This window comes from Cryptomeria japonica, chromosome 4, assembly GCF_030272615.1.
Source record: "Cryptomeria japonica chromosome 4, Sugi_1.0, whole genome shotgun sequence".
In the NCBI taxonomy this organism is placed as follows: Eukaryota; Viridiplantae; Streptophyta; class Pinopsida; order Cupressales; family Cupressaceae; genus Cryptomeria; species Cryptomeria japonica.
In genome coordinates, this window is record NC_081408.1 from 462,591,835 (window position 1) to 462,617,262 (window position 25,428).

A 25,428-nucleotide genomic window follows, 5' to 3' on the forward strand; every position below is an offset into this window, starting at 1 on the left:
AATGATTGCAAGCATTTCTCCAGCAGAGTCACCATTTGTTGTGCCTTGCACAAACTCCTTGTCGTTGACAGGGTCCCCCTTTCAACCTCTTCCAGGTCCCCCTAGGATTTTTGTCTACTGGGCAAAGTAGGATGCAAGAATGAAAAGGTAGGACTCGAGATGATGGTTCAACCTAGAATGTCGAGCTGACCTAAGATCCTAAGTCCTAGGAATGGCGAAGCGTGAATTAAGCTTCGGGGAGGGTGAGTTCAAAGAGTCAATGTATCGTTGAAAGAGAAATGCGCTAAGTTGCACTTTTTGCCTTCAAGAGGCCAAGTTTTCCTCTAAACGCAATCCCAAGTTAGATTCAATGGCAAAAAAGAGGAAAATTCAAGGGGGCTTTTCAAACAAAATTATAAACAACAAGCCAGATTATTTTTAAATTTTGGGCTCAACAGGTTGAACTTTTTCTAGCAATTAAATGTCTTTCAAGAAAAGTCGAGTTTTCGAAACGAGTTGCAAGTCAAAATTGAAAGAAGCTTTCCTTGCACAATGCCTAAAAGGGTCGAGCATCTCCCTTCGTTGCTCAGTCTTAAAGCCCAATCACACATTTTAGCCAAAATAGCTGAGTTTCGCCCCCTTCGAGTTAAGTTGGGCCAAGGGATATGTCAAATAAACTAAAAGGAGAGGAATAGACCTTTTTTTTCATTTTGCCTAAAACGGCCGATGTTCTCCTAAGAAGTGTTAAAATCGCGAGTTGCAAAAGGGTGAATAGGAAAATTAAAGGGCGTTTTTTTTTTAAAGACAAAATCACGCATTTCCCTTGAAAATGTCAAACCTCTTTCTTCCAAGCGATGGGTCAAGTGAAAAATCAAATAAAAAAGAGAAAGTTCAATGTTTTTATAAGTTTTTTGAGAAATAAAAAATTGGTTCGCATTTCCCTTCATATGCTTGAGTCTCTCCCTTGGTTAAGTGCAAGAACCAACACAAATACAAAGGAATTCGGCAATTTTAGAAAATCTGTGAGTTTTTGCAATGAAAACATTCTCGCATCTCTCCTAAAAGGCTCGAGTTTTGCCCAGAGTGAGGGATATGACTCACATTTTAGTCAAAAAGACTGAAATCTCTTTAAAAAAAAAAGCGAATAAAAGGAGTTCACATTTTCAATAAATTTGCAAAGCTCTGACGATAGCCTAGTTCCTCCCCAAGGCTACTGATAGAAGTTGAGAAGGATGAGGGAAAAGAAAAGTTTGGGGTTTTTATGTGAAACCTATCAGTCGCACGATGCAAATCATTTTCGCTTTCTTCTCCAGAATGTCGAGTCTCTTCCCCTAAGGAGGGCCAAGTGAAAGAAGAAGGGGTTTGGAGGTAAATTGAAGTTTTGCATTTTCTGTTAAGTGTCGAGTCCTTCTCAAAATTGTGCACCAAAGTGAGGGGTATGATTCGCATTTTATTCAAAGGGTCAAGATTTCTCCTGGCGTTGGCGAAATGAAAGTATAGAAAAAACATTATATGCCAAAACTCACATTTTTCACCTTAAAACTTGAGTTTTCTCCCAAGATCGAGTGAAGGAAGAGGTTTAAAGCGGTTTTCTCAGTCAGAAGCACGTATCAAAGCCTCCTTCTCACCAAAATCTTTGCAACAATCAAGTTCCCAATTTGATTGCTTCCAAGTATGCCTAATCAGTCCAAAAGTTTTGAGATTTTCATACATGAAATGGTGAATGGCCATGCTCTAGCTAGGGTTTGTATGCACTTTAGTTTTTGTGAGCTTTAAAATCAAACCTTAGGCACAATAAACCCCATCAAAATTGTGCCCAAATTTGGAATCACTGCTTTCAAATTTTGAACTTGAGGAAATTTCAAGAATGTCGGCTAGAATGAAAAAATGTCAAAACATCTTCCCAAGTGCCCTTCAAAGTGCTCAAAATTTCCCTCATTGTTTGGCAACGCAAAGCAAGTTCAAGAATAAAGTGCATTTAAACTAAAACTCTCGTGTTCCGCCAAGGCAAGCCGACAGTATGGGAAGCATTGTTTTCAAATTTAAAACGCACCTAATCCCCATCCCCAGCCGTGCCTCAAAATTCAAATCATTCGAACAACAAACCATAGCAATACTTTCAAATTCTGGTTATCATGTTGTTTTGCAATTATAATGCTGTTACCCCAATAATTTCGATGCTAACGCACCACTAACCACGTTTTTACCTTAAGCTTGCCTCGTAATTCGCATACTGATGTGTAGGATAGATGTCGCCTAAGGTTGCTGAATCCTCTAAGGCACTTGACGCATCGGAAACATCCCAAGCACCCAAAGTTGACAACACCCGCAAGTTGGAGAAAATGAAGTATCAGTATCAAAGGGTGATACGAGAATCAAAAGTTCAACGTATAGAGGAGAATGTTGGCGACACTAACTTTGGGCATGTTGATCTTTAAAATTTCAGAGACAAGGTGTATGCTCCTAATGCCTACGGGAAAGTCAAGAGAATGGTAGAAAGTGGTATTGCTCAGGCAGCAGGTTTCCCCCAAGCCATCCAGAATTATGAGCTTGTTGTCGAGACTTCTGAGCATTATCTACCAGATAGCCAGGTGGTGGTCGCAAATAGAACAATGATGGTTGACTTCACCCCAAAGGCTATTGGGGAGGCCTTTGACATCCCACTCCCTGAGGATGCAATTGTAGCAGCAATGGAAGAAGCTCAAGCAGCTTATGACACTGATCCAAATAAGTGCAAAGGGAAAATAAATGAAGAATGGTTTAAGGAGAGAAGGCCCCCTAGCACCAAGATTCCCAAGAAGACCTATAGGAGTGATTTCATTGAGGAGTATGGAGATATGGTAATGTTGCTCAACCGAGTCATGGGACTCCCCCACTCCAACCTATTTGAGGAATGGATGTTCTATTATACGAAGCAAGTCTTCCTGGGAAAGGTCAAGTTTGATTGAGACCAAATCATAAGCAATAACATACATACCCAGCTAGTCCAGCTTGAGGAAAAGAAATACTTCACGATATCCTCCTACCTAGTGTACATGTTCGCAAGGCATCTAAAGCTGCCAGGGTTGATTCGCTTGGGGGAGATTGGAAACGGGCCAGGACAAGTCAAAGTGTATGATTGTTACCCTCAGCTGCACTACTACAAGATAAAACAGAGGGAGAAGAACAACATCGCCTACGCAATGGGCCAGTATGAGCGCGTGAATGACGCATTCACCATGTGCATGGTCAGGATAATGCAGGAAGGATTGCATCAACGACTATCCAAACAGGCCACCGCACTGATATGGAAGTACAGAGCATGGTACATCCAATTGCCCCGTTTCTCCTACCTAAGGATCTCAAGTTTTGAAAGTTCTCCTTATAGACTCCCACGGTACACATGTTGTGACCTTTTCACACATCACCCCGTTGCTAGCGGGGACCCCCTCTTTTTCCTGCTTGCTGCATTGTTAGGTTAGGGTTTTGGCTGCTTAGTGGGCAATTTTGTGTTTCTTGTGCCTAAGTCTCGGAGTTTTGGTCATGTCTGGTGTTGTTTAGGGTTTTTGAGATTATAGGATCAAGCGCGTGAAAATTGAGATTTCTAAATGATCCTAGTTTTGTTTAAGTGTAGACCCTTGTGGAGCGTTAACGTGTTTTCAAATGTCCTGGTCGATGATTTTAAGTGCTAGGGCGTTCTTAGACCTTTTGGAGTTGTTTTCTCACTCCTAGGGAATTATTCAAGTTAATTTCGCACTAGATTCCCTTGTGTTACGCTCCAATTTCTGATGAATTTGCCTAAGTCTAGTTAAGTTTTATCAAATTTCGGAGTTTCTAGGTGATTTTGAGTGGAAAAATCATCATTTTCCGGAGTAAAATCCATATTCTAAGGGTTAAAAGGTCAAAATTCCATGCTAGAGGAGCTTTTCCCCTCATATTCCTGACAACCCATGGTTTTCCCCACTCAAAATCCAGACTGAACATGGATTTCCCCTGAAATCCATACTTGCCTCATTTTTCCACCACTGTGAATCCATACTAGGGTCGTTTTACCCCTGGAAGCATTAAAATTTGACTAAGTGTCAGGATTTATCCTGATTACCCACGTTTTTCCACCAGGGAGGTACGAATAGGTTGCTGATGATGTTTGCATTCATTCCACACCTAGGTCGATTTTCCACCAGGTATTTGTGATAGGTTTTTGAGGATTTTTGTCCGGATTTTCATCCAGACTCAACGATTTTCCACTGGGAGTGCATTTCATAATTTTGAGTCCGGATTTTCATCCAGACTGAGGTCGATTTTCCACCAAAGGGGTATTTTGGGTGTTGAGTTAATTTTTGAGTGGAATTTTCATTCCACTCATCGATTTTCCCCTAGCCCATTTTTATGCACATTTGATGATTTTTTGAGTCCAGATTTTCATCCAGACTGGGATCGCTTTTCCCCAATTGGCCCATTTTTTATTTAAATTGAAATATTTTAATAAATGAGCCTCATTTTAATTGTTTTTAATAAAAGGCAATGATTATTTAAAAGATGAAAACAATTAATAAACGATTTGCAATGAGCATTTAATGTTTTCAACCTTCTAGAAGCAAGTTAGTTTCACCCAAGCAAGTATAAGAACAAGTGTTTTATCCCACATTACTTGTGTGGTGAAAATTGGTGATGAAAGTAAGCTTAAAGGGAGGAGTCCACCATTATTTTATTATTAAGTTTGTCAGGTGTCTCCATGCAAAGGTGATTTTCTCTCTTATTGGTGAATTTTGGCGAAGTGTTTTGGTGAAGCGAATGGTAGAGGACTCCATTCTTCTCCATTTTGTCCAGCTTAGCAACCTTTTGGTGGCTGCCATTAATGGCTTAATGCCACGATTTTTCAAGTTTGGCGCTATTTTTGGTGTGTTTGGCGATTTTGGTATTGGCGAACTTTGGCGATTTTCCTTGACTCCACCATCATTGCTTGCTGTTCTCAGACCTCCATTGTGCAGATTGTGTGCAGATTGAATTAAATTTTGAAGACATTTTTAGACTTAGTGTTTGGTGCCATGATTGGAAAAATACGATTTTGATTTAGCAAGAGTTTTGTGCCTTTTTAGGTCGATTACCTCGTGTTTGGTGGTCACCATTATTCCCTACTTGCTGATGTTGCTTTAGATCTGAGTCTTAACGCCATTATTGCAGTTGGTTCAGCCTCCATTGTCGTCTGGTTATCTATTTTCAGACTTCAACTTTCATTGCCAGCCAGCTCCAGCTTCAACGATTTTCCTTTGGGAGGGTTTTCCAAATCATTTTCAGTCAATCATTTGACCATTTGAGGGCTGTTACAGGTCTGCAACTTCACCATGGCCGCTTGTCTTCAGAAAATTTAACTCTTACCAGCCATACCTATGTTCCCAAAATTGATTATTTTCATCATCAAGACTGATTTTTATCAAGTTTGTGCATATTTTTAGATAATTGCAACATGTTTTGAGAAGTTAGTTTATTAGTTGCTGGTTGTCTTCAGATTTGTGACCTCCATTGTTGACTGCGGAAGGTGTCTCCAGACATAATTTTTTGTGAAAACACAACCTTTCACACCTTTCCCTAGTCACCCTTGATCCGGTATACTCCTTTGCACTATGATTTGCACGAAATTTCTAAGTATAACGAGGTGTTGATTTCATGAGGGTTTTCATACCCTAGGCTTGTCACATTTTGTATTTAAATTGTTAAGATCTACCTAGTGTGGACTATTTTCCTGACTTCATGCTTTAATTAGCCCAAATCATTAGGAAGTCAGGAATTCTATCAAGAATATTGTATTTTTTCCTCAGTTCTAACTTTAAAATTCGTACAGGTGTAGCGTTGTAAATTGTACGCACTTGCTAGGGTGGTACAATTTCACACTTGGTTTAGCACCCACCTTGGCGCATTTTGCATTTTGCATTGCATTTCCCCTTTAGCACTTAATTAGGTATAAGGTTCTATTTTTATCATCTCCCATATCATAAAGTTGGGCCCTTTTCATTAAAGTGTGCCCCTTTTATTTTATTCCTCCAATACATCATTTAATCAAAAACCCTAATTAGGTCCTATTTTGAACTTGGGGGCTTGATTTCGGGGGTCAAAACATCTTGAAATCAGCTGTAACTTCGGGATTTTCTCTAAAATCATCATATCCGACGGCACTGAAAATTTGGTGAAAAGTTGTCGGGACCATGGCGACCGGAGTGCACACGGTCCCGGACATTTTTCTCAAAATTTTAGGAGCGCAATCCAATCATAAAATAAAGCTTAACCCCAAGAAATTGGCGGGAGATTCAATCTCTAGGTCGGCCAAAAGTTGAAATTAAGACCTAGGGTTTCATATATAAGAGCTCTCTTTCTTCATTTGAAAGGATCCGAATTTTGGTTTCAGGGGCCTTCTACGTAGCGAAAGAGCAGATCTTTGAAGACTTCAACAACATTCAACATCCATCCATCAAGCATTCATCAATTTCATTCATCCATTTAGGGCTTTGAAGACATTGAAGAGCAATAGGGGATCACCGACTGAAGATTGGCTTGTACCCCTCCCTTGGGGTTGGGTATGATTTCATGTTGTTTTCATGTCTTTGCATAAGCCTCATTATATCATTTGTATTCATGCTTTAGATCACTTTGCATCTTGATTTGGACCATTTACATGATCATTTACAAGCAATTAGGGTTTACTTTCTAGGTTGCTCTAGTTTGCTTACTTGCATTTTAAGATCTTGCACACACACAAGGTCTGCACACACACTACTTTTACAATACAACTTGGCTATTCGTGGAGGTGGAAATCACCAAAGCGGGGGTTTGACTAAGGCAAAACCCTATATAGCCGCCCACCGTATCTTTTCAGATATAAGTGTAGATTTCGGGATTCGGACGACGCCGCAAGTTGCAGATCCGGCAGAAGTAGACAGAAACTGAGCTACACACCAAATTTCAGGGCAAAAGACCAGGACAGGGGCGTGGGGCGCCCTGGTCCTGCCAGGACAGGGGCGCTGGGCGCCCTGGTCCTTCTGTCAGACAGCAATTTCAGGAGCAGAATCAGGACAGTGGCGCCTGCGCCCCCATCCCGAACATTTTCACTCAGATTTTAACTCCGGGTACGCATCTGCATTCTTGCCTTGTCCTTGTGTTTACAGCTTTCCATTGTTTAATCTCAATTCTGCAATCTTGTTATTAGTTCATACTTGCACTTTAGGGTTAGGAATTGAACTTGGATCATTTTATCTTTCAATTACAACAAAGGAATAGAAACCCTAATAGGTAGCCCGTGGCTCTCTCTTCCACAAAAAGAAGTAGCCAATTGTGTGATACCTCTAGGCTCTTTCGTATTCCACAATGTGTGTCAAAAGGTAGGATTAGGGCATGTTAGCCTAGTCTCGCTTTTTCCCCTACACAACAGGTGCGATGTCGAAGTCCCGATTTAAAGAAAGAAGAGAACAACAAAAGATATTGGAGACTGGATTCTATCCAGAGTCTAAGATGTCATCCAGACGGAAGGAGATTACAGATACAAACATGCATTTCCTGAGCCTGAACCTAATGTGACAGCGGATGTTCGGAATCGGAAATCAAATTCCTTCCCCAGCTTATGTAAACATTATGAAGAGTGGTATTTTTCAAGCCGCTGGATTTCCACAGTCCATACAATGCAGTGAGTTTATCCTGGAGTGTGCACGATGTTATGATCCTCGCTCACGAATGATCAAGACTCCTAAAGGCGTTGTCATTGCCTACCTTGCTGAGAATGCGATTGCTGAGTTGTTTGGAATTCCACGCGGAGCGGATATGAAGGATGCAACTAAGGATGAATATGAAGAGTGGTACATGAAGAAGACGGATGTGTGTAAGAGTATGATAAACAAAGAGTGGATGATCGAGCCTAGGCTTCATCATTCCAAGGCTCCCAAGACACTCATGTGCACAAACTTCAAAGAGGAATATAGTGACTTAGTATTCCTGCTTAACAGAGTGATGGGGATGCCACAGGGTGCAATATTCGAAGGATGGATGTTCTACTTCATCTAGGACTGTCTTAGAGGGACATTGATAAATTGGTCTAGAATCATAAGTGACAATCTGGACTTTCAGCTGAGGAATGTAGAGCGGTCTAGATCATTCGCCATGACTTCCTACTTGCTATACCTGCTTGCACGGTTCGTTTCATACAAACGATTGATATGCAAAGGTGAAGTCGGGAATGGACAAGGACAATTCAGGAGTCATGAGTTCTATCCCCAACTCATCACGCAGATGCTGCAAGGCGGAATCCATAGAAGATTGTCCAAGGAGGCAACAGAGCTAATGGAGAAATATGAATCATGGTATATTCAGTTTCCCACTTTCACGTACCTTAGGATTCATGGGTTTCAATCCGAACCCTACATGCTTCCTAGGTATCCATCCGACAGAATGATCTTGTTGGAAGTGGTGAGACAGCTTCTAGAGTTTGATTCCATTCAGAGAGAGAAGCATAGGACATGCATGACATTCCCTATTTCAGTTGGGAAGACGTTGGAGGTTTGTCAGTTTGCCTTAGCCGCCAGCACTACGACTGAGGAACTTGCATTCTATCGATTTGCAACCTTCAAGAAAAGAGAAAGATTTGATCCAGATAAGAAAGTTGGAAGGATTAGGGGAGAGAAGTTCATCCACAAGGTAGACATAGAAGATTATTGGACCAACCTACGAGCAGGCAGTGAAGAGACAATAGTGGTCCAAAATGTCAGTGGATTTCATGAGGAAGTGTGGAGTTTTCCTCATTCCTGATCACGTGTTAGACCACAGGGATCATACGCATCCACAGCATGAGAATGAAATGAAGAAGGCAATCTTATTGCCTAATTGGTCAGAATCAGAAGAGATTGATTTGAATGTATTGATGAGAGAGGTCTTGAATTTCTCCTGTGCATGGGTGGATATTCAGATAAATAAGTTAGTTGATATGGGTGTTTCCTTCACTTATGAAAAGATGAAGCCGGAAGAGTCTATTTCCAAAGATGATCAAAGGACTATCAGTGATGTCAGGATTCATGCAGATGAAGAGAGTCAAGCTCCCAAGAGAAGGAAAAACACGCCAGGAGGAGTCAAGGCCAGAGGGAAGAAGATTGAGGAGGTGAAGAAGAAGAAACAAAAGACTATCATTCCTCCACCTATCATTCCTTCACCACCTCTCAGTGTCTCATCAATTAAGGTAATTGAAATAACAAAATAGAATAAGGAAATCAAACAATGTTCCAACACAGTGATACTACCAGAGAATATTCAAGAGTTACATGCCACAGTGACATCTGCCCCACCAAATGAGAATGATGATTAGCCGGGATCCCCTACTGTCCTTTTGGAGGTTAGTTTGGGAAATGAGGTATATGATTTGACCAGGAATAATCCTGATGATGATGATGATGATGATGATGTTATCTCGGCATTGAGAGGGCTTGATCGCGAGATGTGTCTCGATGATGGTATGGAGATGGCCGCTATTCCTGATTGGCTGATGAGAAGTATGGAAAAGAGTAAGAAAATGATAGAGGTACAGCCTATTGATAACATTGATGATTACCTATCTGGGAGCAATAAGGAGAAAGAACCCAAGAGAGCTGAGATTGTGTCGCACATAGCTAGAGATGGGATAGGAATGCGCATTGCGTAGGTTGTTGTTCCTATTGGAGGTGTGACAACGTACATTGCTACTCCTATGGATTTCCAGATTACTTCAGTTGCCCTTGGCCGTACATCGAGAGAGCAAGAGTTTCAGGAGGTTGGTGATAACCTTAAGGCGATCAACGCCAGGTTAGATAGAGAAATTGAAGAGAAGGAGAAGTACAAAGAAGAGAATATCAAACTTAGAGAGTATATTGCGGGGGTAAGGCGTGAGAATCCTACCCTTATTTCCTCTATTGCAGTTGATCATGGACTACATTCACACTATGAGGCAGCGAGAAATAAACTCTCAGAGGTGGAAAAGTGGATTGAGAGTGCGAGAAAATAGGCGGATGATTTCCTTACTTAGTTTGTCCAGGCATATGATAGGACAATAGGGCTCGTGTTTAGAATCCAGTATTTGGAGGGAGTTTGGGAAGAATTCCGGCCTATTCAGGAGAAGACCATTCCACGCCTCAAAGCTTTGAAGAGGATTCCTAATTCCACTTTGATCAGCAAGAACATTGTGCACAATGGAGACAGATACAATTTGCATGGCTGGTATTGTTCATTGGCCGTGAAGAGATCAACTTATCAGAACGCCCAGTTGAGTTGTATGGAGATGGAGGGATTGATTCAAGACATTCAGATGAAGATCCTTGCCTCAATTGAGGAATTATTGGGTGTTGATGTTAGTGATGCTAGTGGTTTACACTTAGCCGAATTAAGAGACAAGATGAAACTTATGTATTTTTGTCATTTGGACTCTTTGAAGAAGAGTCAAATAGATGACTTGGTCTCTTTGTTTATTCATGTTCATAGTTCGCAGAAACTCATGCCTCATTGGGAGAACACTTTGGACGCTTGCTCGGATTCACTGGACGTGATTGATTTCAACAGGATACCTTGCCCAACATTTCCATGGAGGAGTTAGATTCTGTATTGGCTAGATTCTTGGAGTATGCTAGGAGAGAGAGAGAGAGAGAGAGAGAGAGAGATGCAGGGAGGAATCTTCTAGAAGATTCCTTATTTGATGACTAGGTATCTTTTTATTGGGCCATATGTTGGTGGCGCCATTTTTTATGTAAACCCTAATTAGAGCAATTCTAGGGTTTTGTTGGCATGATCTTGGCCGTTGATCTTGTATCAATCTTGGCCATCCATTTTGTAAGAGACTTTATATATACCTCCTTGTCTCTCATTTGTAAGAGAGTTATTGTAGAATTGTTGGTATATGCTGCAGCTATTTGAATCTAAATCATTGCAATTGTTGGTGATTTTGCTCTTCAAATGTTGTCTTTGCATCCATGGTTCTCAATTCCTCCAAGTTAGATTAGAATTTATTTTCATGTTTGTTAGATTGAGTGAAAGATTTGTTGAATATATTTGTGTGGAATCCTTAATCCATACCACTAGCCTCTTGCCGCTGGTAAGTGTGCCTTCTGTGGTCAACTGGAAATTTGAGTAAGCTTAACTTCAACTGTTACGCATCCCTTGACAAGCATCAACTTGGATGGTGTCAACGTTTGATGGTGATAGTTTGAAAATCCTTGAGTATACCTTAGACGATTGTACTAAGCTTGTGTCAATACCTGTTTGTGAGACCTTGCCTAGTTTGATTCCACTAGATTTGTTCATCATTTCCTACATTCCTAGGCCTAGAATAGACTTCCTGAACCCCATTCCTTTTGCCCATTTTTTAGTAAGAATAAAGTCCAGAGCTACATTGCTAAATCCTAAGTTGTCAACACAACTATTCCGCATATTTCATGATCAAAGAAGATAATCCTAACATTTGCGTAAGTCCCCAAGTGAACACAGCAATTCACATCGACCATTGAGTTACCAACTCGTCAAGAACTGACATGTAGAAACCTTGGAATCATTTTAGTTGATCTTATCCTTAGCATCTGAGGTGATTTTGTTCAAGAGAGGGTAAATTACCTTGGTATTTTATTCTGAAATGTTATGTGCATAAAACACACATCAATAGTACCCTACAGACAGGATGATTCTTTTTAGAAGTTGCCAAACAAACACAACTGATTGGGCAAATCCTCAAAGACAAGAAGATATTAGGAGTCACGTTGCCCATGACCATAGCAGACAATGATGTGTATTTTAAGACTTTTGCACAAGCTAAGCAATCCAACGAGGAGCTTGGATCCTATTGTCTACAAGAATACCTCTTCAAAATAAAGTTTTGATCCTACTGGGTTAGGGAAGAAAGCTCATGGCAGGCATTATAAACATAAATTGACTATAGAAGACTATTGGGCCAACTGCAAGGATGACTTTGAAGTCCGGATGGGAGTACTCGAGACTTAATGTACATCAAATCAGGACTTTCGAGTATGCCCAGGTCCCAGATTAGCTAGTTGACTATGGGGATTGTCTACAATACCAAGACTATGAAGCAATTAAAGACCTCCCACCATCGATCAACTAGTCCCAAGATCCAATCACCGATTTAGAAGCTATAATGGAAGGCCCTGGGAGGTACACAGATGCTTGGCTATATCAGCATATTCAAAAGTTAACCCATGAGAGGATACAATTCACCTACAGCCTAATGGGAGGCTTTGGATCTCATTCATCAAAAGACAAAGGGGCATCAAATTCTACGAAGGAAGAAGAAATTGAGACGAGGCTTGAAAAGAAGAGAAAGAAAATGAAGGCGGTAGTAAGGAAACGCAAGCATCAAAGAGGTCTAGACAAGAATGAATGAATGAATGTTTTTAATAACGTCCATGAGGCCAAACAACCTATGGAACCCACGGATAGCTAGCAAAGAAGGCATGCAAAGCCCGAACAAATCCAGACTGTTAAACCTCTTTCTCCTTCTCCTTCTGCATCGTGGATCTTCTGTTGTGTAACTTGATTAGGAAATCTGCAACTCTTGGTATCATTTCTTTGTCAAATAGACGCCAATCACCTGAGGCCCTTGTGCGGAAAAAGATACCTGTAAGAAGACCAGTTGTTGCCACAACATTGAAAGACCCTGACTCAGCTGAGGATGTAGTTGAAATTGAGCGCCTACCAACTCCTCCCTCGTAGATCGATTTGGTTGTCATTGAGGCAATTGGTTCGCAGGAGCCTAATGTGCAGGAAGCAGAGATACAAACCATTGACCTGGAGGGACCTAAAAATTAGGTTGAAGAAGGAGAAATACATCCAAATGAGGAAGTTTGTCGACCAGAGGGTGCACATGTGCTGCAAAGGGAAGAAGGTAATACAGATGATGGGACAGCTACCAAAAAGAATGAAGAGCAAAAGGAGGTGGATGATAGGGGGAATGAGGATGTCACAGCGAAAAATGGGGAGGAAAACAAAAATGAAGACCTCCTTGGGAGTGAAGAACAAGTAATTGAGGTCACTCAGCAATTGCTAAGTGAAGTTGGGGAGAGTTTAGCTGCGAGTAAGGATCAAGATACAAAACCGACTCAGCCTCTTTCCATGAATGACCAACCTCGAGTAGATAGTGAATATGTTGAGGCATCAGGACAACAGAACAAAAAGTTGGTGCATGGTTGCAGTCCCCAATACATAAGAAGGACGCAAGAAGGCCACCCATAAGCTTGGATGACTTATTCTCTAGGATAGGGGAACCTCAAGCCAAAGGGAAGAAGCCGCGGACCTATTCAAAGGTCACCAAGGATGCTCAGAAAAACTGAACAATACATATTGTTGCTCCACCAGAAGGCAAATCAGCCGAGGAAGTTGCACTGTCCAATTATAGTGTTATGTCAATCCCATTGGGAAAGGCGACAAAAGAACAAGAAGTTGAAGAGTTCAAGGACTCCGTGCAGAACATATTGGGCCAACTAGAAAGAATGATTGTTGAGCGAGAAATGTATAAATCTCATGCTAAGCAAGCCGGAGGCTATATAGATCATCTGCTCAAGCCACTACAGCATGCTACCGAGACTTATGCTCCCCCCTTCGCATTAGCAAAAAAAACCACAACTGAATTTGAGGGAGTGCGTGACACGACAAAAGTAGTTAGAGAATGGATCGAGAGCATCAAGACAAGGGGAAACCAAGTGATTGAGGATGCAACCAACATGACAATAGATCTGGAACATACCCATCAAAGGCTGCACGATGCTAAAGAAGAATTCAACAAATTCCAGAAAGCGATTGATAGGCCTCTTCCCATCATGAGGGCTTTCATCTGGACTCATCCCCGAATTCCCGCAATAAAAGAAATCCTTGATCCCCATGACATCAGCATTTTTGGGGAATGGTGCCGGATTTTAACATGAAGAGTGACATGGCAGATTACATCGGCAAAGGGTGGGACGAGTGCAAGGCAACCTTATCTAACGTCAAGACTTTTTGTGAAAGGGCCCTCAAGGCGTTAGTCAATGACTGGAAAGATAACATGGAGTGTGACAAAATGAAATTGTACTGGAATGGCTGGCTGAAAAGTGATAAGACCACATACTCTACAGCTTACATAGAGTTCGCCAGCACGCTGCACATAGCAATACAAAATTTTGAAACCCATAGGATAGACTGGTTCGAGTAGCTAAGAAGAATGGACAGTCATTGCGAGGACATCCGCTTCTGCATGCATAATCCTCCTATTCCTCCCCTTAAGAAATTGTGTATTGCATGCTTACGATTCCATGTTCGTGTAGAGCGGGCAGTAGACCGAGATATCAGGACAGGATATTTTAAGGGCGAAAGTGACTTTTTGTAAAAAAGGGAAAATATCTACTTTGGGATCATAAAAAGTGAAGGTCCACAAAGTTAGTTATTTCTCCCCAACTACCCAAGTACACTCTTCAGATTTTGAGCTCCGTGCAAATGTACTTTTTGGGGGACAGCTTTGTGGTAGGTAGTTGGTTAGTTAGTTGGGAAGTATGTCCCTTATTAACTAGGTATGCGCAGTCATGCTTTTTAGGATGAATCTTGGCTACTTGTATTGTTTAAATTTGGGCCATTCATCCAGTTTTAAAAATCTATTTAAAGAGACTGGTTTTCCCTTATTTTTTTAAGAAGTTCTTGGATTGTTGCAGAAACTCTGTCGAAATATACATAGATTTAATTGAGTTAAAAGCTGTTGTTATTTCCTGTGAGTGCGTGGTTCACTTCCTCACCCTTTAATTTCTGTTATGTATTTTCCTTTCAAGTAATATATTCAGATTTATATTTGATAGAGGTCTTTAGTTCACACCATTAAGGATTGGTTGATTGTCAATCCCTCTACATGGTTAGTTTGAACTTATTTACAAACATAGTTCAGTTGTTAAAAGCTAGATGAGTGAATGTCTAAAGTAAGCATTTGTGCTTAATAATTTGAAAATCTAGTTTCCTTTGAAGATTGCATCAGGTTTTACTTAGTTGTGTAAATTATTGGCGAAGTAAAACATGGTTATTATAAGATCTCAGTCTATTTGCTTGAATGTATTATTTTAGATAGAAGTAGATAGTATCTCTCTTCCCCCTTTCCTCTTTTTACTTTTTTCTAATAATCTGAAAGTAAATCCATCATGGTAGCATCAAGTTTAATGCAAAATCAGATGAAAACTGACTTGTAGAAGTTTAGGGGATATCTTACCAAACCTTTTGAGCCAAGTCTGTCCACTAGCGTAAGTCACCCTTGTGTCTACCAACAAGACACATGAACCTCTGAGTCATCCCATAGTAAAGCCCTGACGAAATGAACCTTGAGGTTGTTCTACAGTGATCGTTTCAGTAGCATTGGAACTACCTTATGCAAGAGATAATGGGATTGCTAATAGATTCTATTTTGTGTTGACCGAAAGGAGTTGAAATCCGACGTTAGCCACGTCAATAGGTAGTTAGTTGTAACTATCCCTAATTAGGGCAATTTTGAATTATATTGGCCGTTGATTTCAAATCAATCCTAGCCCTTTGTTTGTAATTTGAGCTCTAAATAAGGATTGCTCAGTTCATTTGTAGCAAGGGACTTGTGAAATTGTAGCCGAGATACTGCCAAAGTAAATACAAACTCATTGAAGCTTGGTGAGCCTATGTGTTGTTTTTGGTATTAGCATAGTTTCCTATTTCTCAAGTTAGGTTAATAGTTGTTTACAGCAAGTTACTTAGTTGAATGGAAGACATTGTTGTTTAATTCATGGTGAAACCTACATGCTCATACCATTTGTGATTTGTTGATTGCAAGTTGCAGTGCATGATTAGACTGAACTCCATTAAAGCTTAACTTCAATTGCTTCATGCTCATTGATTCACATTGTCTTTGGTGTTAATGTGTATGGGCGATTTAAAAATCATTTACATTTCCTTGGAAGATTGCATCATCTTTGCGTAGTTGTTTCTTATGGTGAAGCAAAGCTTGATTTGGTTTCACTAAGTCATCAATAGTTTTTTACATTGTTAGAGATAGATTAGACTCCTAAACTTCATCCTTTTGCATTTTATTTCAAAGATCTTTCATAGATTTACTTTGAGAGCCTTATTGCAAAATCATAAATCACTTTGAGAAGGAATTGATAGAATCCTAGAACGATTGTGTAAGTCCCTTTGTGTGAACCAGCATATTACATCTAAACCATGAGTCTATCCATAACTTAAAGTCAATTGTTCGCATTGTAAACCTTGTGGTCACCTTGTTTGATCACAAAGCTTAGCATTTGGTGTTTCCTTGTTCAAAAGAGGATAGAATACTTGATATTTTATTCTGTGTTCGGGGTGTCATAAAAAACACATCAACAATCTTCTTTGTTCTCTTTGCTCTACAATCCTTAAAGAGCGCCTAATCTCTTGATCTTGAACACAAGGTGGTCTCTACTTGGCTTTATTGAGGTCCATGGGCATGAACCTCTCAAATCTGATCTGTATCCTATGAAGACAATGCCACCAATGTTTACTCTACTATTTGATAAAAATGAATACTTGAAATAATGTAGAATTGCATACCAAATAGAGGAGTAAAAGCATATCTGTATTTGCACATGAAGTTATAGAACTAGACCAAAGATAGTCAACCAAGGATAAAATGTGATCAGACTAGATCATATTGCATTCCTTAATGATACAAATTATTAAATCTATTTACAGAATCCAATGGTTGCCAAGAGAAACACAATTGCCAGTCAACTCTTATAACTACCAAACCCAACAAACAATTAAGACATAGCAGGATAAACCATATTAACGAAACATACAAATAGGCATTGTACACTAACTACAAACCTAAAAAAAATTGTGACCTTTAGAAAATGGAACACTTAATATCAGTCGGATCCCCATGAGCCACTGGTTTTTCACAAATATATGGGAACAAATTGCTACGTAAAAAATTGTGTAAACCCATTAATCTCTAGAATACTGCCCACTATTGATCTCCAACAATGGAACAATCTAATGATTTTTAGAACCTTGGGAAAATGGAAAGCTTGATAACAAAAGGATCCCCATGAACCACTAACTTTCTGCAATCTAAAGAGTGAATATATTTAAGACTTAGCATGGATACACGAAACATAAAAAGGTTACATATAGTTAAAAAGTTCTATTAAAACCACAAGCGATGTGAATATTACATTCAAATATGGAGAAGAATAGTATGCTGGTGGTGTACTTAATGTGCCTCAATGTCAAAATTTTCTTCCCAAATGTTCAATTTTTAGGAATGGCTATGAAGTTCAATCTTGGCATGAAATGTACCACTGTATCTTCATCAATGAGCAGGATATGTGAGCAACAAATATAGCATATGCACACACCAATATAAATCCATAAGAAAAACACAAGATCTCATATGAATAGAGACTATACCAAAAATATTTCTAGATCATGGGCATCCCTTGACACCCATTGTCCTATAGATGTCTCAGATAGGTATTTCAGTCATTAAAATTATTTCTTCATTTCTTTCTTTAAGACCAACCCTGTCTCCATCACCCAAAAAATCAAAATATTTTTCTTTAATTTCTTTGTTTTTTGGCTATTGTCTCCAACAGGACAATTAGCTGCCCAATAGCAAAATATATGTGTGAGAAAAACCAGTGCCACTCTGCTACAATTTTTTCTTCAGCCCTAACTTTTTTATTGGTTCCTAAACCTCATTGTTGAAAGGCTCTAATTCAGATCCATCAATAAAAAGTAATGCAAGTCTGATGAGGTTGATGTCAAGTTTTATGGTAAAGCATGGTTGAATGAGATGATTTAGGAGAATTCTACGTAGGTCAGCTTCAAGGAAAATACAAAATTTTGGCCCAGTGTATCAAAACTTTGACTTTGATGATGATGTCCTAATTAATACTTCTAAAACAAAGTTCAAATGATGAAATAAAAGATGACTAAGAAATAAGTGGCTAATGTAGCTGACATCATTGTCTTCTGTGTTTTGTCTTGAATATCGTCTGGCTAGTGCTCTAAAAATGGCATTCCAACACTTTCAAAGATGCAATAGAAGACTTCACTGTTAAATACAGGACAACACTCTCAGCCCATGCAATGCCAAATAGTGCAAAAAAAATATTTAAGCACAAAAGGTAGACAAAAACTATTTTTTAAAAATCATTTTCTTCCAAGAACTTACAATTGACTATATAATGGAAACTGGCATCTATGACTTGACATTAATAAGAAATAGAAAACCTAGTCAAATCTGGATATAACAAACCAACATGCAAAATGGAAAAACAAAGCATTTACCAGTAACAAGTGAATTCATGAAAAAAGATGCCAAACATATTGCTATGTAAAATGAAGATTACTTGAATGTAATGGTGCAGTGCAGAATTCTCATCCTGTTCATTTAGTCCCTCAACAGGATAGTAGAAATTTGTGCCTGAATCAAGTTTGACAATTCTCCTTTCCAAATGTTGTGATGGAAAAAGTGGCTTGCATGGAGACAAATGACCATTGAACAAAGAGTCTTCAATATGCTCAACCAGAGACTTTGATTCCATTGATGTCATATTACCTGAAATTGCATCAAGTATGATCATGTATTGCATTAAGTTCATGTTTCTTGTTTCAGGTTTCAACATGAAGAGAACTACATAGCATGGCTAAAAAACCAAACCTGCAACATAACATTCCATAAATGTTCGTGAGATTATACGGGGAGCGAATTTCATCAGGTCATCTGCTTCAATTTGAGGAATAATCTCAAGGAATTCAGTCCTTTGCCACATGCGATGCTCTAATAGTAATGAACAATAATAGAAAGCCTGTTGATATGGCTGATGAAACTTGTAATTCAGATAATTCTTCAAGACCTTTTCCTGTTATCAAAAACTAATAAAACACAATAAGTAATGTGCACATGCATGGATAAAAGATCGATGAAGAACTAGGCTTTTACTGACTATCAGTGGAATTAAGGTCTTTAATGACCACAAACAGAAAAGAAAATGTAAATCAGGGTATGGGGCTGAATGGATACATTAAGTGACCGACTACAGAAAAATATTTGTCATGATATGGTAATATATGGGAGGTTTGCAAATATCCAATGTCAAACACAATACGCACTCATGTGAATGAACAGATTATCCTTTCTAACTACTTAAGAATATAATTGTGAATGTTGTTCTTCATAATCTCTCACAAAGTCAATATGAGAAACAGTTTAGAAATCATGACTGATGGTCAAGCTCTCAAGTTTGTTTCATTTCCAGATCATTGTAAGATGTTAAAAAAATGGATACAGAAGGAAACCCTACAAATACCACATGTATGCCAAGACTGGAGCTACTTGCATAACAGCATGCATCAACTCCAGAACTCAAACTCAACTTCTGCAAAGCTTCAGTGCAGAGCAGAGGCATTAATGTGTAAATACATAAGCATTGTTTGCATGGTAACATAAGAACAAGGGAGCTAGTCCTCTTGAGTTGGGGCAGAAGGGTTAACCCTAAAACCAGCCCCCAGATTGGATGGCCAAGCCATCTCATTGATGGCTCAAGCCAGCTGCTAGTACAAACATCTACTCCTCCACTTTCAAACAATTCTATACTGTGATCATCTAGTCTATGTTTACACTTTTGGATAGGAATCCCTTTCATTGTTTGCTTATAATCTCCTTTAGTTTGAGTTAGATAATTTTATCATTTATGCAATCTGAATTCTGCAAAACCAGAAATTGCTATAGGTAGGTTAATAAACATGTTCTCAGGGAAATGGTTTCTCGTTAATGCTTGTCATATTTAGTATGAGTTGTTTCACTTTAAATGAGATATCCAATTTGTAAACAATGATTCCCCATGATGTTATCAATGCAGCAATCACTGTTTCCATGTTGGATATTGATGATCTTTGACAGTTAAAATATGGGCAATTAGTGTTCACATTGATATAACTTGCCACAGTGAGTTACTTTAGTAGCATGGTTGTGATCAGCTTAAATGGTGGAACAGTTCAGATGTTTTATATTATTACAACAAATAAATTCTATTCCTAGTTGTATTGAATTCATTTCATTTTTGGAATGAAGAATTTAATAAAGTAGCCTCACATAACTGTTACTACTCTCAAAGTGTTTCTTTTTCTCAAGCTATTATTACTTTAAAGTGGATCCCACTTCTTGTGCAGGCAATAAGAAACAATAACCATAGTTCATTAACTCAGACTTGTCGAGTACTCAGACTTATCGAGTACTTGGCAAGCACAAAAATTTAGACTCAACAAAAACTCGGCAACTTAAAAAATCCTAAAATTTCTTTAAAAAAACACTTTCATTTTACAAAATTCAATTACAAAATGTATCAAATGAGTCTAAAAAACCATGAGAAAATGTTTTCTATCAAATTTGATTATTTAATACATATGGATAAACAAATTGCATCATCATGCAAAGCTGGATACTGGCTACAATAGCTAGCTGCTAACTGATAACTATTATGAATTTATGACAATTGTCTTTAAAAATGATCATCATAAATTCCATAAAGGCAAGTAAAAAATTAATACTTTTTACAATTTCCTCTTCCCCAACCTAGTGAAAAATTCGATGGTAGTGAAAAATTGTGGCTCGGCCTTGTGGCTCCACCCTATTGGTAGATGGCGATGATTCTTCCTCCACCATATCAATATCATGCAATCCAATTTCCCTTTCTTTTGTTGCAGCCACAACCTCAATAGCTTGCCTTTCGAAATCGATAATCTCATCCTTTCTATACAAGGAGGGCACATCATCCTTTATGGTCTAGTCACTATAGAGATCAATCTCATCCAAATCAAATAGTCACTCTGGTTGGTCCTCCACCTTTCTTGCGCAAAGAAGAAAGTTGTATTGTACGAAAAAAAAGATAATTGAGACATTGTTGAATCAACTTATTACCCTTAATTGTGAAAATAGCATCAAACAAACTCTAATTGCTCTCATAGACTGAAGCACTACAAGGTTCAGAAAAAATTCAGAGAGCTAGCCTTCGCAGATTTTGGGGTTTTTGCAACGCAATCGTCCCACCAAGAATCTGCAAATAAGATATCCAAGATTTTGTAAATAAACAATATTCTATTAACAATTGTAAATTATAACTTGCAATATATAAGACTTCACTTTTGCTTGGTGTTTGGGTTTTCTTCCTTGTATAGCTAATTGCAAAGAAACCAGCCTCCCCCTAGTTGCTTTATAACTCTACAACTCAGAAAGATGAGGTCTCTTGTGATGTCCCCAAACTGAAACCCATCAAATATTGTTAATATTAAGAAAGCTCCTTGTATAATCTTTATGAATGATGAGGTTGAGGATAGTGAATAAGCCTATGATTTATGACAAGTGCACTTTTAATCTTAAAGAGAGAGAATTGTTTATGTTAGTCAACCTTATGTAATAGTCAATTTTCTAAGACAGCAGATAAATAAATATGTGACTTACTAGTTACAGATAAGCAACCTCGATAATCATTGTGAAAAGAGCAGATCATGTAAGGCACATACGATGGGAGGTAGCGAGTAAAGGGACATTGCCAAGAGATCGACAGAGCAGCAGAAGCGGTTGACTCCATTGATTTGCGATTGGCAATTATATTCGAATAACCAAGGCTCAGCGGATTACTTACAACATGGTCAACGTCCCTAGTTATGATGACTGTGACTTAAAGGTTAAACAATATCTTGTTATTAGAACAAATAACAAACATTGATCAGTGATTATAATCTTTGAGATAGTGATAACTAATAATAAGAAAGGATCGATTATGTTTGTCAAAGCAGCAATGATTAATATGTTTACATTAATAAACTCTTAGGCGGCAACTAATGTGTTACGTCAGCAATCAAATAGAAGAAAGAGTATCAATGATAAACTAATTTGTGAGTCGATATTATTATGGCACCAAATATAATACTATCGTATAATTGTGGAAGGCACAAGAAATATTCTGTCCATGGAATTCATAACTGCGATTACAAGGTGACTGTTTGGCATAACAAATCGGAACTAAGGTAGACAATGGAGACGTCTCTTGGGGATAAATGCATCCTATGGTAAGGTATAAAGAGGCACTCGATATCATTCCATTGGGCATGGATGGCTTTATATACTGTTTCCTATCAAAGTTTGAAAGAACCGAAGGGAGGATAATATTTGAAGAATTACCAATACCATTTGATCTGACACAAATATCAGAATTGAAGTACGAGGACTTCAATAAAACTTCAGATTTATTAGTATTAAAATAAGCTTGCCACGAGTGCTTTGTGGGCCCCAAACAATCGGCAGCTGAATACTTGTTAAAAGAAGCTTGAAACAGTGACTGCAGCATTTAGAAAGAGTTTTTGGAGATTCCACAATCTTGTTGTGTCTTTTGCAGAAGCTCCACTAAATGGAATGGGACCTATTTGGAAGACTTTATTAGTTGTGTTTTTTACTTCAGCCCCACTTAAGTTTTCACAAGGAATCTGGAGATTATTGTTTGTGATTTGGACAGTCAGCATTACCAAAAGGTCAACAACATGTTGAAGATTGAAGATTTTTGTTTGGGAAAATTATTGGTGTTTTTTACCCTCTCCACTAATTGTGAGATATCAATAAGATGGTTTAAGAGGATGTCTACAATATAAAAACATATATCCCAAATCAGAGAATCTATCAAGATAAGTATTACTTTTCCAAACTAGCCTTAAAACTTTAAGTTGAATATTATAATGAAATATATTCAATTTTGATAAAATTATATTTATTAATGTATTACAACTCTCATATTAAGTTGGAATTGTTGTCTCAGGACTAAATTACAGCAAATCCCAAAAGGGGACATTACAGCCAATAAAATAGTCACTATAGAGATCAATCTCATCCAAATCAAATAGTCACTCTGGTTAGTCCTCCACCTTCCTTTTGCAAAGAAGAGAGTTGTATCGTACAAAAAAAAAAGGATAATTGAGACATTGTTGAATCAACTTATTACCCTTATTTGTGTGAATGGCATCAAACAAATTCTAATTGCTCTCATAGACTGAAGCACTACAAGGTTCAGAAAAATCTCAGAGAGCTAGCCTTAGCAGATTTTGGGTTTTTGCAACCCAATCATCTCACCAAGAATCTGCAAATAAGATATTCAAGGTTTTGTAAATAAACAATATTCTATTAACAATTGTAAATTATAACTTGCAACATATAAGACTTCACTTTTGCTTGGTGTTTGGGTTTTCTTCCTTGTATAGCTAATCGCAAAGAAACCAGCCTCCCCTTAGTTGCTCTATAATTCTACAACTCAGACATGATGAGGTCTCTCACCTCAACTGCTGCTGTCATCCTCTCAATACATGTGGATAGGCCCTTCATAACCTCCACATTAGCATCCATGAAGCTATCATAGAAGAAAAACTTGAGGTTTAGATAGTACCCCATTGCATGAATTGGTTGTTGAAGTTGACTGTTCCACCTCTAATCAATGTGTAACAACACCCCTATATTTTTTTGAAAAGACAACTTGACAAAGCAAAATAAGTGTTTCTTGCTGATAAGAAATTTGATTTGATTCTTTCAATGTTCAGTTACAATGTTCTTGAGGGTTTGACATTTGAAACAAAGCATTAAAACATGAAATGATAATATAACTGAACCAACAAGCTAAGCATTAAAAAAACCTCCTGTTGTACTTTTTATCATTCAACGAACATTAGAATAAAATGCCAAAAACACTCTACCCTCTCTTGACCAAAATCACTACGTATGCCATGATTGCAAGAAAGACCACACGGCGACTCTAAGGTTTATATGTGCGAACGGGGGACTTTATATTGGATAGCTTCCTTGGTTATGCATGCTGAAATACAAGGGGGACTTACACTCAACTAATACTTGTTGTGACGTTTTTACACATCGCCCCATTGCAAATGGAGACCCCCTACTTTTTAAGCCTTTCTGGTCTTTTGGCTTCGTTTTTGGGTCTTTTCGTAGTAGTCTCGTCAGTCTCTCTCTAAGTTTGCAAGTGTTCGGGGGTCAAATTGATTAAGTTTGCTTTTCGTTTGAGCAAATTTGGTTTAGTCTAGGACTCGTTTTGTTAATTTTTGGGTTTCTGCCTTAAGTCCTAGATTTTAGGGGTTTCTGCCTTAAGTCCTAGATTTTAGGGGTTTCTTTTAGGGTTTTGGAAAAACTGAACATATAACTGGAATCAGGACCCTTCAAGCAACCTCCCAGTAAAGTTTGAGCCAAAACGGAGTAACTTTCTATTTTTAGAAAGTTCCTATATTTTAGGGATTTTGCCGAGTCTCGAGATGTTGTCATTTTGCCAAAAATCAAACTTACTATTTTTAGTAATTGTTTAGTCCTTAAAGTAAGGTTGGTCAAACTCACAGATAATACAGTGTTTTCCACACGTACCAATTATTCATGTACCAGTACATTCATATGTCACAGCATAAGTAATAACAATAAACAACTAGACCAGAAGAGTTAAATCTTTATTGATTGATCTGAATAACTCCACACATAATCTCCCCTTCTGAGGTTCCATCTAAACAATATATATACTCGACGGTTGGCCAAGTTGCCAACAGTCACCAACTCCCAACTACCCGACGGGAACCTCTCGGTGACAAAACATAACCATAAACACACTTATAAATATTATTCTTACTAACATACGTTATTTACCCCTAACAGTAATTTCTATTTTTAGTAAGTTTCTATTTTTAGTAAGTGCTTTCCTGACCTATTTTGTCCAAACCCTAACATTTTGAAACACTTACTATTTGGGAAAATCTATTTTGGTAGGTTCATCCCTGAAAAACGCTGAAGACTGAACGTTCCTGAAGATCATTTCTAAATCCGGAAGAGTCAAAAGGCAAACAAGTTGGATCAAAAAATGGTTAAGTATGGAACTCCTATTCCGGAAGAGGAAAGCATGCAAAATCATACAATTCTAGAAATTCACATCAATCCACCAATGTCATCCTGATCCGAAAATGGCCTGAAATTTGACTAAGTCTGAAAATTTGAAAGATCTTCCAAAATCCAGAATTTGCATTATGATTCCTAGGGACCTGAAACCACTCTCAAACATCCTGCCAATATATATGAAATATAACTAAAAGTATACGAAAGGAAAAAGACAAATTGAAGATGCCACTTATACTTAAATGTTATATTTCATGTATATATTCCGATAAAGGAAGATTCCTCCATGGTCAAAATTCCTTGGCCATAGTAAAAATCCGCCCTACTCCCCAGAAAGGCACCAAATTGGAAGGGTCAAGGAAGGATAGACAAAATCATGAATTCCTCCTCCATGAAGAATTTCCGCCCTAAGACAAGGGCGGGCACTATAATGAGGTATGCAGGGAGAGATGAAGAAGTGCACGAATCCTTCACCAATGCAAAACTTCGCCCAACACTCAAGTAGGGTGCTAAAA

General features: G+C 38.4%; 1 protein-coding gene across 1 annotated transcript in view; it reads right to left on the reverse strand.

The window, feature by feature from the left end:
* The window catches only part of LOC131077354 (insulin-degrading enzyme-like 1, peroxisomal), a 266,966-nt gene that overhangs the window by 33,153 nt on the left and 208,385 nt on the right, over positions 1-25,428 (reverse strand). The window contains exons 20-21 of the mRNA XM_058014835.2: positions 18,647-18,848; positions 18,336-18,544 (exon numbers count right to left, since the gene is read on the reverse strand). Coding sequence (XP_057870818.2) covers positions 18,336-18,544; positions 18,647-18,848 — 411 coding nt within the window. The remainder of the gene's footprint in view (positions 1-18,335; positions 18,545-18,646; positions 18,849-25,428) is intronic.